General features: G+C 33.3%; 1 protein-coding gene across 3 annotated transcripts in view; it reads left to right on the top strand.

Annotated features, from left to right (window-relative positions):
* The window catches only part of GRIK2 (glutamate ionotropic receptor kainate type subunit 2), a 699,047-nt gene that overhangs the window by 495,326 nt on the left and 183,486 nt on the right, over nucleotides 1-20,235 (top strand). For all 3 annotated transcript variants that reach the window (XM_015136997.3, XM_078001239.1, XM_015136995.3), the window contains one exon: nucleotides 18,064-18,287. In XM_015136997.3, coding sequence (XP_014992483.1) covers nucleotides 18,064-18,287 — 224 coding nt within the window. The remainder of the gene's footprint in view (nucleotides 1-18,063; nucleotides 18,288-20,235) is intronic.

Genomic DNA, 20,235 nt, shown 5'->3' with positions numbered 1-20,235 from the left:
AAAACATTGAACATATTTAAAGCAGAGTTCACTGCTTAGCAGAGTTGCAAGTGATAGTGATACCATTGTGAAGAATTCTTGATTCTATTTCTGATCCTTAGTTATAAAGGTTCCCAGTGCTTATTATGCATTTATTTAGGAGGTATTGAAGTAGTTAAACACAAGTGATTTTTAAATTGGGCATTAATTTTTAATCTGAGCATAACAAGGATGAGGGCTTCCCATTCCTCTTAATCCTTGTTGAGAGGTGCAATTAGAAGTCAATTTACAAATCAGAGGACAAGAAAACAAGGACAAAACCTGGGTAACAGATCTCTTGTACTGTATTTTGGGGGGTATTTCTTTAAGTACTATTGCTAGTCATTTAGATTTAGAGCATCCTTTCTTAGAGATAAAAACTGCACATACTATTTTTTTTCTTTCATTTTGCTAGGTAGACCATCATATATCTGCTCAGCCAAAATAGAACTATCTCAAAGATGTTACAGTACCATTGAGTAAGCTATTTTTTTTTGGTTTTTTTTTTTTTTTTTTTTTTTTTTTTTTACAAAAAAAACTACTTTTCTTAAATTAAGAAAGCAGTAACGCATTAATTATTTATTTCTGATGAAAATTTTATTTCTATTTTCTAAATTTACTTTCTTCTTGTTTTTCTCTTTACTTCTTTTACATTGAATGAGTTTTCTTTTGATTCGTTGTTTTTTTCTCCATTAATTGGAAGTTATAAGCTTCATTTCTCTTTATTATTTAGGGGTTTTTATGGAAATTTTAACCAGCAAAGTTAACAAGATATTGATAACCAATATTTTAGCTTTCTTCCAAACAATACAAGGGCCTTAGGAAGCTTAAACTGATCAACCATTCTGCTGACATCTGCTATTATATTAGTTCTAATCTGATTCTTTCATGTTAAGATTGAACATACTTAACACATTTGTTTGCCTTGCTTCCCATTTATTATTTATTTATTATATCATAGTCTTCTGTGGAGTCCTGTTTCCTTCTAGAATTACATATATTTGTGTGTGTGTATGTGTGTTTGTGTAAAGAGCTCTCATCTTGAGATCAGCATTACAGATAAAAACTTAATTTGAGTTACACATAAAATCTGAAGTCTGTATTTAGGAAGAAAAAATTTAAGAAGAAAACGTGTTTAGGTGAGTCTATTAATTATGAAAATAGTAAACTTAGTTTGGAACATGAAATTGTCATTTTTATAGGCTAAAATGATGTATTAGTCATTTCATATGACCTAACCTGTACATTTTTCCTCCTCATAATGTCTTTAAAATGTTTGCAGAAGCTTTTTTTACCTTGGGACCTAAATATGCAACCTTAAAGATTAATCTAGAAAATAATCTAGATCCTTTTTTATAGATGATAATTGTGATGATAGACTCCTTTCCGATATTTCACAAGTTTTCTTAAGAACCCAGATCTAATTAGAAATGAAAACAAGTCTAAATGATTAAAATATGGTTTCCTTAGAAAACAAAAGCAAACAGACACACACATACACACACATACACACACCTCATCCCTGCAGCACCATTCAGGGTCCACTTATTCTGAAAGTGCCAGAGGCCTGTCACCATTGTTGAAAGCTTGGCAAAGTTCAAAGAGAGCATATCAATGCACAATGAGATTTAATGTGCACTACTCATTACTGTGGTGAGACCCTTTGTTAAAACAGTCAATTTCTATGCTGTTTGTAAGGTTGTGCAGTTGTAATTCCTGGATGACTGCCAGAAATAGCCTTAGTAACAAAACACCCAGCATTCTTCTGTTCTCAAATCAATCAGTCATTGTGTAAAGAACTTTTTGATTTATGATGAATCTTGTGTCCAGTATTTTTAGGTTATTTCACTACACTAAGTCAACAATATGTTACTTCTAGGTATGTTATTATAAATGGACTCATTCCCATACATCTTTATACATAAACTTTTTATGTTATGGTTTGTCATGACAGTTGAAGTTGAATTTGTTAATTAAAAAAGAGTATGTAATATGCATACAAATAATAATGCTAGCATTCTGATATGCTTTTGTATTCTCTCTATACAAATCATGAGCCACTTAAGAAACAAACGATTTTCATAGTTTTCCTAAAGTAGCTGGTTCAATGTTACAACTAAACACACACACACACACACACACACATACATTTATGTTTTTATACTTCATACATAGGCAGAGTATATATGTATATGTGTATATATGCATATAGATGTTTATGAATACATACAGTTGGCCAACTGACCCTCTTTATCCTTGGGTTCCAGATTCAACCAACTGAGAACTGAAAATATTGGGGCTAGGAAAGGATAGTTGCGTCTGTACTGAACATGTACAGACTACTTTTTGCTTTTCATTCCCTAAACAATGCAGTATAACAACTATTTACATAGCATTCACATTAACTTCATTGTTATAAGCAATCTAGAGATGATTTAAACTATACAGGAGAATCTGCATAAATTACATGCAAATACTATATACTTCATATAAAGGATTTGAGCACTGATGAATTTTGGTATCCAACAGGGGCATTGAAACCAATTTCCCCCTGGATATCAACAGATAACTATACAAAGATGGCATATATGTGTGTACATGTATGTTAAAAATAGTTTTAAAATAATAAAAACATCCGAGTACAAAATAAGTATTTGAATAGACTAAGATTCAGTATTTTGTCAAGGACAAAAGCTCACGTTTCAATGTCAATATTAACTTTGATAACTTAGCAAGGACTTGATACATCTTTATTTGCTTTTTTGTTGAACTCTGTTTTTCAATTCATTATTCCTTAATACATTTTCATTCCATGTGGAGAGATAATCAGTCCATCAAATGTATTTTGGTTTTAAAAAGGCTTTGTAACTGTTAACTGTAGAATGACTTGGAAGTCAGCCAGGTTTTCAAATCTCCCCCCAGTCTTTATTTGTAGTGTGATCTTGGGCAACTCGGTTACATTCTCTGAGCCTCACTTCTCTCACTTAAGAAAGGGCATTGATGAAAGCACACACTTCATAGTAACGATTAAATGACCTAAAATGTATGAAGTGCTTAGAATAGTGCCAGATATATTATATTATAAGCACTAAATAAATGTTAGCTGTCGTTTGTATTTTTTTTTTTCTTGATGGAAATAATAGCAAAATTTCTGAAATAAATGAAAACATAAACTCAGACATCTCACTTCCTCAACCACTTACCCAATTTCCCTTGGAAATTATCAATGGAGTAAACAAATAAGTAAAAGTTTGCATTCTCACTGGAATCTAGGGATGGAGCCTTCAAAATGTCAATTTTTTTTTTCTATTTAGTCTAGTACATATAAAATTAGAGTGAAGGAAGAATAGAAGGTTAGTACTTGATCCCCTCATAAAATATCGGTATGTCTGACAATTACATGGGAGGCCAAGAGAAATTGCTGTTTGTATCCCCAGTAGGGTTTTGTTTTAAACATTAAAATGATTCTGTGTTAATCTAAACACAATATACCTCACAAATTTATTACTGTTAGATATTTTAAACAATTTTGAGACTCTCTGGTCTATTTAACTCTCTCTGTATTTTTATTTACAAAATACATTGGGATCTGTTGACTTTGCTCTGACTTACCACTCTTTCTCTTACAAGTCATTAGTTATCTTCTCTGAATTCTCACCGTCCTCCATTATGAGTAATCTCCCTTCATTCCTAATCTTTCTTCGTTATTTGCTATCTTGGTTCACTGCTCTTCCATTCAAACTGCTCGTTCTGTGGCTCCGCCTGTGCTGGCTGCTCTGTCTCTCACACTCCACTTATTTTAAGAGTGTGGTTCAGATTCTTTTGACTACCTAGATCAAGCAGTATGTACTAGATTATTTACTGTTATAAACTAAAAAATCTTAGTAGTTTATACCTACAGAGATTGTTTCTCATTAACACTACTTATAAAGCATAGGTCAGCTGAAGGCTCTGTTTCATATTTTCTCACTCAAGGACTCAGGCTGATGGAGCCACTACCACGTGGTGTGCTTTTACTTCTGGAAAGCGAAATGAGAGAATACAGTGAACTGCATACCGTCTCTCAAAAGTTTCTTTGCAGAAGTGAAAGCACACAATTTCTGCTTACGTTCCTTGACCAAGGTAAATCACATTAATGTGCTCAACTTAAAGGTAAAAAAGGAGTACAATATTCCATGCACACAAAGAAAGACAAAGTAGAATGTAGTTAAATAGCCCTAATGCTTAACCTATTTCCCATTGCTGTTTTAATTCATGCTTTCTCTAGAACCCAGAAAAAAATACATGCTTCTTTGAGGCTCATTTCTCTGGATACGCCATTCCTTTCATTCTTATATTATCACCTACTCAGTTTCTGATCACAATTACATATGCACTGCTTATTCTGGCAATGGACTCATAGCCTTTCACTTTAAGAGAACCAATTTCATAATTTTATTTGAATTCAGTGTCCTTACAGAACACTCGTCCATTATCCTGGACTCTATGCTTCTTGGGTTTTTGAAGCTCTCAGCCACTTAGTCCTAAAGTCACATCATAGTCATGATCATAACCTAAAGGACAGCAACAATTAGATCAATAATCTGAAAATTCAAATCATTTCTACTTGCTTATAAATTTGATTGATCTCATTACATTTTTTTTTACCCCATCAAACCCATGAGTTGGGCAACTGGAAGAAGCTGTATAAGCATAAAAATAAGAAGCCCCAGAACTCCAGAAATTGTGTGCCTTTATGGCCTGATACTCCTCCTTCGGAGTGGATAAACTTGGACCACAGAAGTTCACTTTCAAATGGAAAGTGAGGTCTCACTATTTCAAACAGTGAAACTCAAAAACTCAGCCCGAGAGGCAGCAGTGACATTTTGGCTTTACATGAAATTTGGTAGCTATTCCTTTGGAGGAAATTTTATCCACCAACCCATAGCCTAAAAATGAAACTGCTGACTCAATAGGGCCCTAGATTCCTATGGCTTATTTTAAGTACCTGTGTTTGGTTAACCGACAAGTTGAAACATCATGGTGTCCCTTGGACTACTGTGGCTATCTAGTGTCAGAGCCAACTATACAAAACTAAAACGGACTGTGATCATTTTGGTTAGTAGGCAGAACTCAAAGCCATTCTTATAAGTCTAGCTATGACCCTTGAGTTGTTTCCAGTGACCTGAATATTTGGTTTGCTCATCAGACTGGCAGATTAAATATACCCTTCTTTGGGGTAACCAAAGATAGAAACAAATTGTGGCTGCTAATTGGACAGTTTGGGTCACTAATGAGTTCAGAATCCATGTTTATTAACTGCTATATTGGTCTTTCTCACTCATAATTTATCTCAAACATTCCATAAATCTTCTCCTAACTGCTCCACTGATCTCTTGCTTATATAGTTTATTGTGTTCTTATAGTTTCTCTGGGTATTTCTTGCTTCAAAGAATCATGTGTAAGCTCTGGGAGGGATCATGTTTAAATATCTTGACATTCCTACTCTGCCAAGTCTACCAGTAGATACTGATTGATAGATTCTGTCATATTATTTCACAGTTGAGAAAATAGAAACTTATTGTGTTTTACTCTGAGATATTTTTATATGAACTCTTTTAACTAGTGAAGGGATGATAATTACCTTCTGAAATTAGGGATATTTAACATTTTTATAATTTTGTCTTTGTTCCAAGTCTTAGTTTTACATCTAAACAGAACAGTAATCTAATTGATTATTACTTCATGTTATTCCTGGAAAAACTGCACGAACATATGAGAATAATAAGAATTGGTAGCATTCAAACATAGTAGCAAACACTTTCCTGCAACACATTACTTTATATTTGATATCAGAGATTCCATTTGAATTGTTCTAATTAAAATATATTTATAAAAAGGGAGCTTAGTTTTCCTTGTCCTCAAAATATGTAACATATTGTCTTCATTTCAGCAACTAAAAATAAAGCAAAACATTCACTTAACTTTTTACTCATTTCATGTCTTAGTAGTTTATTTTCAGAAAAGAGTTGTATTTGTACTGAACCTACTCTACAAACTTAGGCCAAATAAAACTTTATATATATGCATCTCAATCTTTAAAATCTTAAATTTAATAACCATAAAAAATTTGTGGCCTTTATTGTTTAAAATTGTGCTTTATTTGATTAATGAAGTTTTTCAAGACAGAATATATGGCCGAGCGTGGTGGCTCAAGCCTGTAATCCCAGCACTTTGGGAGGCCGAGACGGCCGGATCACGAGGTCAGGAGATCGAGACCATCCCGACTAACCCAGTGAAACCCCGTCTCTACTAAAAAAATACAAAAAATTAGCCAGGCGAGGTGGCGGCGCATGTAGTCCCAGCTACTTGGGAGGCTGAGGCAGGAGAATGGCGTGAACCCAGGAGGCGGAGCTTGCAGTGAGCTGAGATCCAGCCACTGCACTCCAGGCTGGGTGACAGAGCCAGACTCCGTCTCAAAAAAAAAAAAAAAAAAAAGATAGAATATATGAATTTAAAAGGCATGTATTGTGTTTTTATTGAAATAGAGAATATATTTTCATTGCTAAAATTGTGCAATATAGAAATATATGAAAGAACAACCACAATTCTAGTAACCATAGATAAATACTATTAGCATTGCTTGATGTCTTTCCATTATTCTACACTTTTCAAACACACTGTAGAAATTTTCAAACCTGTGCAAATAAAAAAGTAAAGTGAAATTCCATGCACCCATCACCAAGCTTCCAGCATAATAAAACCATTGGCAATCTCATTTCATCTTTTCTCCCACCAATTTCCTCCTTACTTGCACTATTTTGAAGTAAATCCAAGACCATGTTGTGGGACTAAAAAGAAAGGGACTTAAAAACACACACACACACACGATCATTATCAGAATTTTTAAAATTTCAATTCCTAATGACATCAAGTTTCAAGAAATGGTATTTATGTACCTTTTTCTGATTGTCTTATAATAGTTAATTATTAATTTTTTATAATTTACTTGTTTAAATTGGAATCTAAACCCTCTTTCATTTATGATTGGTTGATATATTTCAAGAATTATTTAATCTACATGTTTCCCATCTTACTATGTTTATATTTAGTCGAGTTAGTGTTTATTATTGCATGTTTTGGTATTTATCATCATTATCAGTGTCCATTACATTTCACTGGAAACATTATAAATTGCTGCTTAACAGTGAATGGTAATTTTTTCTTGTCGTATTCTGTTTGATTTAGCCATTCCTTTTTGGGGCATAGTTCCAGATTACAGATGATCTTGGAAAAACACTTTTGTATATCAACTTGTTTATGAGCTTTATTTCTCAAAAATTCTAGGTGTGACCTATTGGAGTTAAGTAATATGGATATATTAATACTCTGGCAGGCTAGAATAGTAAGTGGTCCACTTTTATTTAATAGAAAAAGTACTTTGTTTCTGATCTTTTTCTTAGATCCTTCTACATCTGCTATTAGACATTTAATTTTATATTTTTTTAGTTAAAAAATTATCTGTGGTTAAAAGAAAGAAAGGAAGGAAGAATAAAAAGGGAAGGGAAGACCCAGGCACAGTGGCTTGCACTTTTAATGCCAGCACTTTGGGAAGCTGAAGCGGGAAAATCACTTGAGGACAGAGTTCCAGAGCAGCCGGAGCAACATGATAAGACTCCATCGCAAAAACAAAACAAAGCCAGGCAGGGCAGTCATGGTGGTGCATGCCCTGGCTACTCAGGAGGCTGAGGCATTGGGAACCCTTGAGCCCAGGTGTTCAAGGTTACAGTGAGTTTTGAAAAGGTTCAGTCATAACTATGTTATTCAATATTTGTTAGAAGGCACGATTTTAAGTTCCCTCATACCTCAAAAAGTCTAACAAATATTGATAACATAGTTATGTTTAAACCTTAACAAAACTTAAAGGTGCAGATTCAGGGAATCTTACTGGTCATGAGAACCCGATAAAACATGTTATAGAATATTTTTTGGTATATAATTAATTGTAAAGATATCTACGTGTAACACTAATAATGACTAGCATATATATATATTTTTTATCACATGGAGTTACTTCTTTTTTTTTTTTTTTTTTTTTTTTTGAGACAGAGTCTTACTCTGTCGCCTAGGCTGGAGTGCAGTGGAGCGATCTCGGCTCACTGCAAGCTCCGCCTTCCGGGTTCGCACCATTCTCCTGCCTCAGCCAGCCGAGTAGCTGGGACTACAGGCGCCGCCACCACGCCCATCTAATTTTTGTGTTTTTAGTAGAGATGGGGGTTTCACTGTGTTAGCCAGGATGGTCTCGGCCACCTCGACCTCCCAAAGTGCTGGGATTACAGGCATGAGCCACCGCGCCTGGCCTCATGGAGTTACTTCTTTTGGTGTGTAAATTTATATTTTACATTTGACCCATTCAAAGATAGGTTTGCTTAGTAAGTCAACATATGGTATGAATGAATTTAAGAAGCAAGTTCTGGGCAAGGTAGATTCTATGTAGTAAAAAGTTACCTGGTTTTTTACTTGGAAGAGATACTAAAAATCCCGTTACAATTTATTTGCTACAGTACTTAGTTCAGCTTAATATATGCTTTCAGGTACTAATAATAAGACTACACTGGAAAGCTCTCTAATGTTTATTTTTATTTAGCTGGAAAAGAGAACAGGAGGGAGGAGCCACAAGTGCCTTCTAGTTGACTTACATGGCTTGCAAGTGTTAACCTCTCTTCAACTCTTCTTATTTCTGTTGAAGAATGAACCACTCTAAAGCCTGTTTTAATTTATAAACTTATCATCACAGTTTTTTTAAAAAAAATTCAGAAATTAGCAGTAGGTTAACAGGACCTGTGAGTTGGGTTACAATACTTGTCACTTTTCCCTCTGGAGTCCATTGCACTTTCATTAATGCTCACTTTGTGCATGGGCCCCATTTCAACTCCAGGATTTGCAGAATTAATACAAATTTTACTAATACATGTATGTTTCTATTAACTAATTAGAGCAATAATTGAGCAAGTCAATAAAGTTGTAGCACAACTATTTTTATACATACTTCAGCCAAAGTACTTAATTGACATTTCTGATTATTAGTTTCCATCTTAATCTTTCCTATGCTGCTATGAGCACCTGGGAAATGAGACAGTTATGAAAACCTTTGAATTCTATATGTGGCTCCAGGCCTGGTGCATAGTTGAATTTCAATAATCTTTTGTCAATGAATGTTTGTTATTGTAAAATGTATTTTAAATAGATAAAAGCTAATGTGCAGTTTTAAAGTAATATGATCATAATAGAAAATTTTATAGCATTGGTTATCTACAACCATTATCATTTACCTATTGTTTGAAGTAGACCCTGGGAATGCAATGTGCTTAATCCATTACACACTAAAGAAAGGTTTACTAGAGCCGATTTATAAGTTCAAGATTCCATTAAGTAGGTTCCATGTAGCTCACAGTCATCCATTTTAGTGCTAGTAGTTGTTTCTTGGTCCACTGATTGTGGTCCTATTGCATTTGAATAGGGAAATTTAAAAGGGTTTAGCAGAAAAAATATAGGTGAAATAGTATCTTAAATTCATTAACAAGAAATTATATGAACGTTTTAGAGGTTTGAGAAGTAACCTGAGATTTTTAGTAACATTTTGAGTTATTTATAATTTTCTATTTTGGAAGTTTGCATATAAGTTTATTTCAAAGAAACCACTTATTTTTTTCTTTCCAAGTACATGTTTGATAAATATATAGTGACATTACGTTTTAAGTAATAGCCTTGTTTTCGTTTTATATATGTTTAAATATAATAATTACAGAATGTTGCACAATATTTTATATATAGGTAATTGTATGAATAACTTTTTTCACTTAAACTATGATTTCAAAAGATGATAATTATTTCACAATCAAGAAACCAGTAATATCTAAATCAGAAACAGGAAATATTAGAAACATTGTTTAATGCAGTGCTATGATCATGAACAATAAAATAATAAGAGACATAGTAATATCTATTATAATAATAGAAATAATACATGTTTGGAATATTGATATGAAAGATCTCAGATTATTTTTAAATAAAAGTTTAGTCTTTTAGGAATTATCACTGTGAAGAAAACAGAAAATTTCTGCACACAGATATTTTTCTAGGAAACAAAACTAACCTGTCAGGTATATTAATTATAAATTCCAGTCAGCTTGGGAAACATTACCAGAACACATCTCTAAAAAAATAAATAAATAAAATAAAAATAGAAAAATTGGCCAGGTGTGGTGGTGCATGGCTGTAGTCTGAGCTTCTCAAGAGGTTGAGGTGGGAGGAGGATCCCTTGAACCCAGGATTTTGAGGCTGCTGATAAAGAGTGCCTGAGACTGGGTAATTTATAAAAGAAAAGAAGTTTAATGGATTCAGTTTGATGTGGCTGGGGAGGCCTCACTGTCATGGGGGAAGGCAAAAGGCACGTCTTACATGGTGGCAGCCAAGAGACAATGAGAGCCAAGCAAAAGGGGAAACCCCTTATAAAATCATCAGATCTCATGAGACTTACTACTGTGAGGACAGTATGGGGGAACTACCGACATGATTCAATTATCTCCCACTGGGTCCTTCCCACAATACCTGAATATTATGGGAGCTACAATTCAAGAAGAGATTTGGGTGGGGACACAACCAAACCATATCAACATTTATTCCATGGAAATATTGTAATAATTTTAGTATAGAGGAATATCAATATTTATGAATCACACAATTGAGAGTACACAACCAAATCAGATTCGGGTGGGGAATAAAACAAAACTAAACTAAAACAATTAATCTCCTCCCCCAAAACTCTAGAAACATTTTAGAGCCATAGTTGTTCTGAAGATATCAGTTAAGAAGTTCATTTTTCATTGTCATTAATGGCAAATTTGGTAGATTTACTCAATATTATTTGAAATTATCATCAGGCTTACTTCACCATTAGCAAGAAGCAGGTGCTTAAGCAGCAGCTAAATCTACTGGGTTTTGTTTTGTTTTGTTTTGTTTTTTTCGAATTATTTTCTATCCATACCCTACAAGTATGAGAGAAATCTCTGAATCCTATAACTCAATTGCCCACTTTACTTTCTGTTGGTCACTGTGTGGTAACTACTTGGTTTGGTGAAAATGAACTAAATTCATATTTCTGAAACAAAAGTTTATATTTTTGTAAACTGCAAATACATATTAGATTTTGTATAGTATGGAAAATATACAATTTATACAAGTCTATTTTTTTCATATTTTAAACTTATGTAACTTTAATCTCATCAGTTTTTTCTTGAAAAACACCTAGTGAGTGCTGACAAAATCATATGCGGTAACTTGTTTATGGTAATAACTAAAACAGTTAATCACAGAGATATTTATGAAACATTTTAGTAGTTATTTACTATTATTTATCATAGCAAAATTTAAAAATCAAGCACATAAAAAAATCTCATTGTTTTAAAATTCATTTTTACCCTTTTATATGATTCCAGTATTAACCATGTAATCCAGCATTCTCATTCATACTGCCAGAGATGGAGAACTCAACAGAAACAGTGGGCTGAAGTTGTTGGGGAAATGGAAGGGATGAAGTACAAGGACGCTTTTAATAAATGTCCCTACCTTTACTACAATGTGGTCTTTACAACAAAAATGACCCAACAGTTAATCTAAAAGAAGTCTTTGGGGGGAAAAAAAAAAAAAAAAAAAAAACAGTGAAAATACAAACCTCAAGAGTATTCTCTTTGGCAAAGTAATAATAATAATAATAATAATAATAATAATAATAAGGGGGGTCCTGAGTATGGAATTACCATGTGCAATAGTGATAGTTTTATTCATTCAAAAAATAATTATTTAGTGACTACTCTGTGCCAGTCACTGTACTAGACACTGAAGTTACAGAATTGGGCAAAATAGTGAAACTCCTTACCCAAAAGGAACTTACATTCTAATAGAAAAAGACTGACAAGTGACAATGTCTGTTTATGGCACATTTCATGAAGAAAATGAAAGTACTGTATGGAGATAAAGAGTGATAGAATGAGTGTTCAAGAAAGACCCCTTTGAGTAATTGTCAGGCGAATGATAGCCACTATGCTATGGAAACCCCATTGCAAAAGTGACATCACAACAAGCACACAAATGAAATGAGAGAATAAGTCATCTGTGTGTATCAGGGACAAACTTTCCAGGGAGAGGGAACAGCAAGTGTAAGGCCTGGAAAAAGGAATTTGTACACTCATTTTAGGATTAGCAAGGCAGACAGAGTTGTTGAAACAACAGTGAGAAAGACTGGAAGAGTGATGGCACTAACGTTGATAAAGCCATATCTTGTAGTGCTTTGTAGGCAAACATGTTCTAGAAGTCATTGGAGGATACTGAGCAGAAAATGGTAATCTGGTATGTGTTTTAGAAAGAACCTTCTGGAGTTTGGATGGGAAAGAGATTCTAGTTGGGCGAGAATGAAAATAGGGGACGAGTTGGAGGCCATTGTAAGAGTTTAGGAAATGTGACCAGGTTGGTAGTGGCAGAGGTGGTGTACCATATGTACAGAAGGTGAACTGTGTTTTCTTTCAAGTGCACACAGAGACAAATTATTTGTTCCCATTATGCATTGTGGAGAGTTTAGGAATGTGTGGTATTACTTACATGTGACATTACATTGAATATGAATAAGGAACTAGCTTAAGTCTTAGTCAGAATAAATGTTTCCAATTTATTCATATGAACTTACTACTTTAATTATTTTACCCATTTTATTAAACATTTAACCACATCATGGAAAAGAAAACAAGGTTAGAACTGGTTTTCCAGTGTTAAATTGCAAGAACCTTTAGAAGTATACATGTTTCACTGACGAGATCATGTATTATAAAAATAAGATCATTATGTTCTTTGACTTCAGAAACTTCATAAAGAAGAAAGCTGCACAACATACTGAAATTTGGAGTCATTGTGCCATACATGAAGATATGCTTTGTTATCTAATTTTTGGTCTAAGTTTCCAGAAATTAGATCAATAATTTTTACCATTGCTTTATAAGATATAATTGGTAGTTTGCTATTAGTTATGTAACTGTAAAAGGAATTAATCTGCTCTATCTAGATGGTTAGTTCAATTGGAATTATATTATTGTACAAATAAATTTTATTTCTATAGTAAGACTAGAAAAAAAGTTTCATTTAAAAGTTCTCTGAGTGGTTGTCTTTGAAAATTTTAGTAAGTTAAATTGAAACTGTATTCGGCAGACATTTACTAAGCAGTTCCTTGGTGTCAAATTTTATCCAATGCCGTAGGGATGTTAGGTTCATTATGATCATAAAGATGAATAAGACAATTTGGAAGAGTTTCACATAGAATGGTAGAATATTAAATTAATGCTTATTAATTTATTAAGATGGCTGCTGTGTAGGTGTCTTTGTTAGATTTCCAGGGAGGGAAATGTTACCATTCCCTCAGTTTAGAGTTACATGCTTTGATCGAAGGGTATGCCTGCAGGCTTTCAAGTGTTTTCACTCTCATAGGAACTGAGACAATACAGTTACAATAATATGTGCATTCAGATCTCTCATATCATATTGGTTGACTTATGTGTGAAATAACCAGAAATAACACAACATAAAATATTGCTGCCTGTTAAATTACATGATTCTATTTATAAATTATATACAAATTCACTGAAGAGAAATTCATGTGGATAGAGTATTCAGGAGGAAAAGAACCAGAGACGTGTCTTACAAAATTCAAATACTAGAGAAAAAAGAATATCATTTTGGGCAGGGAAATAACAAAACCGGTAGAACAACAGAAATGGATGAGATATATTTGAATGGTTGTACAGAAAAATAGTGGGAAATGGGACTCATTAAGTCATCTTTGGAGCCACACTTTCCTTAATATCTCAGGTTTCGGGTTGGCTATTCTGTTTTTGTTTTTCATTTGTAAAAAGGAAATCACACTACAAATTTTGTAGGGCTGTAGTGAGTACTAACAGAGGTGAAAATCTTCCAAATAATATAGCACATTTTTGCCTCATAATAGACACATTAATGCTAGCTATTACTATGACATTCATTTTTCTTTCCCCTTCCACCTTCCCAATCTAGCGCTGCAAACACAAGCAAAATTGTTTTAACACAATATACCTACTAACTGAGGATGTGGTAAAGACAACATATTGTTATTTAAAAATATATAATTTATTTTTTAGAGAAATTTTAGGTTTACAGATGAATTGTGCAGAAAGCAGACTTTCCTGGACCCTCTCCCTTTCCATTTCCATACACATTTTCCCCTGTTATTAACAACTTCCATTACTGTAGTACATTTGTTATAGTTGATGATTTATTATTGATACATTTATGATTAAAGTCCATAGTTACATTAGAATTATCTCTTTGTATTGTACAATGAGTTTTGATAAATGCATATCATGTATCCACCATTATAGCATCCTACAGAATAGTTTCACCACCCTAAAATCATTCTGTGCTCTGCATATTCAACACTATCTCAATTCTTTTGAATCCTTGGCAACCACTGATCTTTTACTGTCTCTATAATTTTGCCTTTTCCTGGATGTCATATAATTGAAATCATAAAGTGCGTAGCCTTTTCAGAGGCTCTGAACTTGACCCTCTAAATTCTCCGGTGTCTTTCACTTAGCAATATGCATACAAGTTTCCTCCATGCTTTTTCATGGCTTGAAAGCTCATTTATTTTTATAACTGAATAATAATATTCCATTGTATGGATGTAATACAGTCTGTTTGTACATTAAACTTTTTATGAAATGTCTGAATATGTCTATTTGTATCCTTTGTTTTAAATGGCTAATATCTTTCATAATTAAAAATATTATAGAATTACATAATTTCTATTTTTCTCTTTCATATTTGGAATATAATTTTTATTTTAAGCAATGCTAAATAAATTTTAAAAATTAATATATGACTATTCAGTCCTATTAATATATTCCTATATTACAACATTTTTGGAAAAATGTAGCTGTGTTCTTTTAATATGTGTTATTTGAATTTTTTTCTAACTTTTTTGTTGTATATGAATTAGACATGTTTTACCATTTTTCAAGAATGCAATATATTATTACCTATAATAATCATTTTATACAATAGATCTCTTGAACCTCTTTCTCCTGTCTAACTGAAATTTTATTTCCTTTGGCTAGCATCTTGACAACCTTTCCCGCTACCCCTATAATCAGCCCATTCCCTAGTAACCACCATTCTTCGCTCTACTTCCTTTTTTTTTTTTTTGAGATGGAGTCTCACTCTGTCACCAGGCTGGAGTGCAGTGGTGCAATCTCAGCTCACTGCAACCTCTGCCTCCTGGGTTCAAGTGATTCCCCTGCTTCAGCCTCCCAAGTAGCTGGGACTACAGACGTGTGTCATCACACCCGGCTTTTTTTTTTTTTTTTTTTTTTTTTGGTATTTTAGTAGAGATGGGGTTTCACCATGTTGGCCAGGATGGTCTCGATCTCTTGACTTCATGTTCCACCCACCTCAGCCTCCCAAAGTGTTGGGATTACAGGTGTGAGCCACCATGCCCGGCCTCTTCTCTCTACTTCTATGAAATTAACTTTTTAATATTCTATATAAGAAGAGAGTGGATGTAGTATTTTTACCATAAAAATGATAACTGCGTGAGTTAATGCATATGTTCATTAGCTAGACTAGTCATTTCACAATGTATATGTACTTCAAAACATGTTGTGTATACATAACATTTTATCTGTCAATTAAAAAATAAAAAGTTACCACTTTATAGCATATTTGCTTATATGGTTTATATGTGATAAAATTTTGCTTTTCATGTGCCTAAGAGAAAGGAGGTACAGAATAAAGTAACACATGTATAAATTGTGCTGTGTAGTCAACCCTCCAAACAGGGACAAACTACTACTTTATGTTATTCACTTTTTACCTGAAGTCTATATTTCTTAAACTACCACTGCATTGGTCCATTCTCACACCGCTATAAAGAACTACCTGAGACTGGGTAATTTATAAAAAAAAGAGGTTCAATTGACTTACAGTTCTGTAGGCTGTATAGGAAGCATGGCTATGGAAGCCTCAGGAAACTTATAATCCTGGAGGAAGGGAGAGGGGAAGCAAGCACCCTCCTCACATGGCAGAGCATGGGGGAGGGGAAAGGAGGAAGTGGGAAGTACTACACGTTTTTAAACAACCATGTCTCCTGAGAACTCTATCAGGAGACAGCAGTAGAGGACTGGTGCTAAACCATCAGAAACCACCTCCATGATCCAATCACCTCCCACCAGGCCCCACCTTCAACACGTGTGGATTAAAATTCAATGTGAGATTTGGGTGAGGACATAGAGCCAAACCATATCAACTACTTTATTTCTGTTAACAAAGTTGTTCACTTTTTCAAACAATTTTTAGTTTCTTCCTTACGTCTTAGAGGAAGTACTGTCTCCTTCCTGGAGAAAATACTCTCTCTGCCTGCACTCTACACCTGAACCTCTAAATTCTGAAAGACTGTAATATTTCAATCGCTAGAGTTGTTTCTATACATTTCCCTTTCCATCTGTACAAATGAATGAATGAATGAATGAATGAATGAATGAATGACTCTTCCATGATTCCATTGTTGGTTTTTGAGAGGCACGTCATGGTTACACTCTAGGTGTAGACTCCCACAGATTGACTTTATACCCTGGTTCCAATGATTAATTAACTCTATGAAAATGAATATGTTTTCTAACTTCTCAAGGTTTCATTTTCCTTATCTGAAACAGGGAATAATAGTAGGATTATGTAAGTTTTATGGAGAATGTGACAATTTCTGTGAAGTTCTTAACATAGTGCCTGTTTTACAGCTACCTAAAGAATATTAGCAATTATTATTTTAAATTGATATTTTCTTTGATTTATGAATATGAAATATGATGATGCTCTCCCCCAGAATTTTTAAAACCCTTTTTAAAGGTTTTTTAAAAACCTCCTGGTTTTTAGAGAAATGTCTTTCTCTGTAGCTCCTCTCAAAGATATTCTTTCCAAGCATTTCAGTGTTCTTTCCCTGCACGCCACCAACACACAAATGCACAAAAACACACACAGAGAATAATATTGTCAACAAAGTTAGAAAAGTTTCTTTGTTAAGTCCTTTGATTTTGCCTGAGACAAGAAAACATGGAGGAATAATTTCATGTTTTTATGTCTTTCTCTAACTCTTGACAGTGAACATTTTGTTCTTTTCTCTTTGAAAATTTTTATATTTATTAATAATAAAATGTAGCAATATAGTTTCTCATCATAGATGCTTTCGTTATTTTAAAATATTATAATTATTTCTTACAATATATTAGAGCTTAAGTTCATCTTTGACAGATGATTATAACCTGATGAGTGAAAAGCATTACTAATTCAACATGTTTAAGCTACCGTGGAAAATTAGCAACTTTGTGAAAATGGAAAAACTCATTTCCTAATGCAATTTAGGCAAGGCTGCAAGGATTTTCATTAAATAATATAAAACAAATTAGAGGTAGTAAACAGATTCACACTGAGAGATGTTTCAAACAATAGTTTAACTATTTAATGACCAAAACCTTTTAACTGTATTCTACAGTTTTAAAATCAGAATGTCTCTTAATTCTCAGCTATGTAATTTGATGTAGTTTTTATTGCTATTATAATTTGATCAATGTATTAAGAAAATGATAGTTAATATTAAATAGATTTTTAAAGTTTAAAATAAAAGCAATTACGAGAAGGTTGGTAGCATAATTCATGTACTGTGTACAATAGTTGCTTCAGTTTTTTTATTCTATGAAGTGTTTTTCTCTATGTACTTCCAATAAATGCTGATTTGTTAATCCAGAAGAACATAGAAATGATTAGTGCAGTAAATCAGATTCTTTACTTCAGAGTAATGCTTTAATTTTTAACATAATCATTACTGAGACAATTAAGTGTGAAACCTTTGTTTTATTTAATTTGATTACTGATTTTTTTCTTGTGACTGGAAACCAATTTTTTCTTTCTTTTTTTTTTTTTTGTTTCTGTCTACAGAAAGCTGACCTTGCAGTTGCTCCACTGGCTATTACCTATGTTCGAGAGAAGGTCATCGACTTTTCCAAGCCCTTTATGACACTTGGAATAAGTATTTTGTACCGCAAGCCCAATGGTACAAACCCAGGCGTCTTCTCCTTCCTGAATCCTCTCTCCCCTGATATCTGGATGTATATTCTGCTGGCTTACTTGGGTGTCAGTTGTGTGCTCTTTGTCATAGCCAGGTAACATGCTCACTTTTGTGATTTTTTTGGCAATTGTTACCTCCTTTATCTAACTAATAATTGTCAAAAGTCACAATCAATTTTACTTTTTCTGTTCTTTATTTTCCACGGGGTGCTGAGAAATAATGAAGTTTTAAGAATCACATTCATTTATCAAAATGTACTGTCCTGTCTTTGTGGGCAGAGAGCATGCTGGTTGTGTCAGTAAGCTATAAGTGTTTTAGGGATTACCAGAATATAAAAGCTTTTAAAATCTATATGATAAATGAATCATTGCCTCACTTCAAAGATTTCTGATGCACCAAAACCAAAATAACATGTTTTACTAACTTGAGTTAATAATTCAGTTACAAGAAAAACCAAAGTACTAAAATTTAAAAGGAGGCCTTTTTTAAGGAACCAAGAAATTTATAATAAACGTTCTAACTATAAAAGGACTACCCTAGTATTCTACATAATGTATGGTTTTTTTCTTGTTTTTTTTTTTTTTTTTTTTTTTTTTTTTTTTTTTTTCCACAGAATAAATGCCACTACAAAAAGTACCTTATTGTCATTGACATGTAGGGTATGTTTCAAGTCATAGGATCAGAAAGTAAAATACCAGGCCAGGCATGGCGGCTCATGCCTATAATCCAAATACTTTGGGAGGCCAAGATAGGAAGATTTCCTTGAGGTCAGAGGTTTAAGAACAGCCTGGTCAACATAGGGAGACCCGATCTCTATGAAAAATAAAAATTAAGAAAAAAAGAAAAATGCCTAAATGAAAAATATATAAATTTTATTTTTCAATAATGGCCTTTAAAATCTGTGATACAGATCAATCTATGTTGATGGTATTACTTTATTTTACTCTCAGAGGTGGAAATCGTAATCATGTTTATTTATGCTTCCCTCACTATCAGACTTTCAACTGATAGATTATTTCAATATGATTTAATTTACTTTTGCTTTAATTAAGAAGATTAGTATTGTGCCTCAGGATTCACGACTCTATTAACATGGAGTTAAGCCACATACTCATTACATTCTTTGAATTTTTATATTTTTTAAATATCAAAAAGATAACTCTTAAAAATCAATTAGAATTCTACATATAATTTTTCATGGTGATAAAAATACCTATAAAGTATAAATATATATGTTTTGTGCTGTATAATCAAAATTAAATATGCAGTGTCTTTTCAATTATGTTACATAGATTCTTTTGATAAATTTATCAGTAAGGGTATTTGTAAAGAATTGAACTTATTTTTCAATAAGGAATTAAACTTTTTTTTCCAATGAAGTAATATATATATATTTTTTTCTAGTCATAAAAATCTTTAGTTCATTAAGTTAAAAAATGACTAAAATCAATTAGAAGTAGCATAATATTGGCTGGGTGTGGTGGCTCATGCCTATAATCCCAATACTTTGGGAGGCCAAGGTGGACGGATCATAAAGTCAGGAGATTGAGATCATCCTGGCCAAAATGGTGAAATCCCGTCTTTACTAAAAATACAAAAATTAACTGGGCATGGTGGTGTGCGCCTGTAGTCCCAGTTACTCAGGAGACTGAGGCAGGAGAATTGCTTGAAGCTGGGGGAGGTTGCAGTGAGCCGAGATCCTGCCACTGCACTCCAGCCTGGGAGACAGAGCAGGACTCCATCTCAAAAAAAAAAAAAAAAAAAGAAAAAAAGTAGCATAATATTTTTATATATTTTATATATTTGCCCACAGATAATTTTTTACTTATTTATATGTAATTATTTTGCAAATGCATTATTTTTACCTAATTAGTTAAATATTAAGAATTGTGTTCTATCATGAGGTCAGGAGATCGAGACCATCCTGGCTAACATGGTGAAATCCCGTTTCTACTAAAAATACAAAAAATTATTCAGGCATAGTGGTGGGCGCCTGTAGTCCCAGCTACTGGGGAGGCTGAGGCAGGAGAATGGCGTGAACC

The sequence above is a fragment of the Macaca mulatta genome, chromosome 4 (genome assembly GCF_049350105.2).
Source record: "Macaca mulatta isolate MMU2019108-1 chromosome 4, T2T-MMU8v2.0, whole genome shotgun sequence".
Taxonomy (NCBI): Eukaryota; Metazoa; Chordata; class Mammalia; order Primates; family Cercopithecidae; genus Macaca; species Macaca mulatta.
This window is presented reverse-complemented; position numbering and strand designations above follow the sequence as displayed.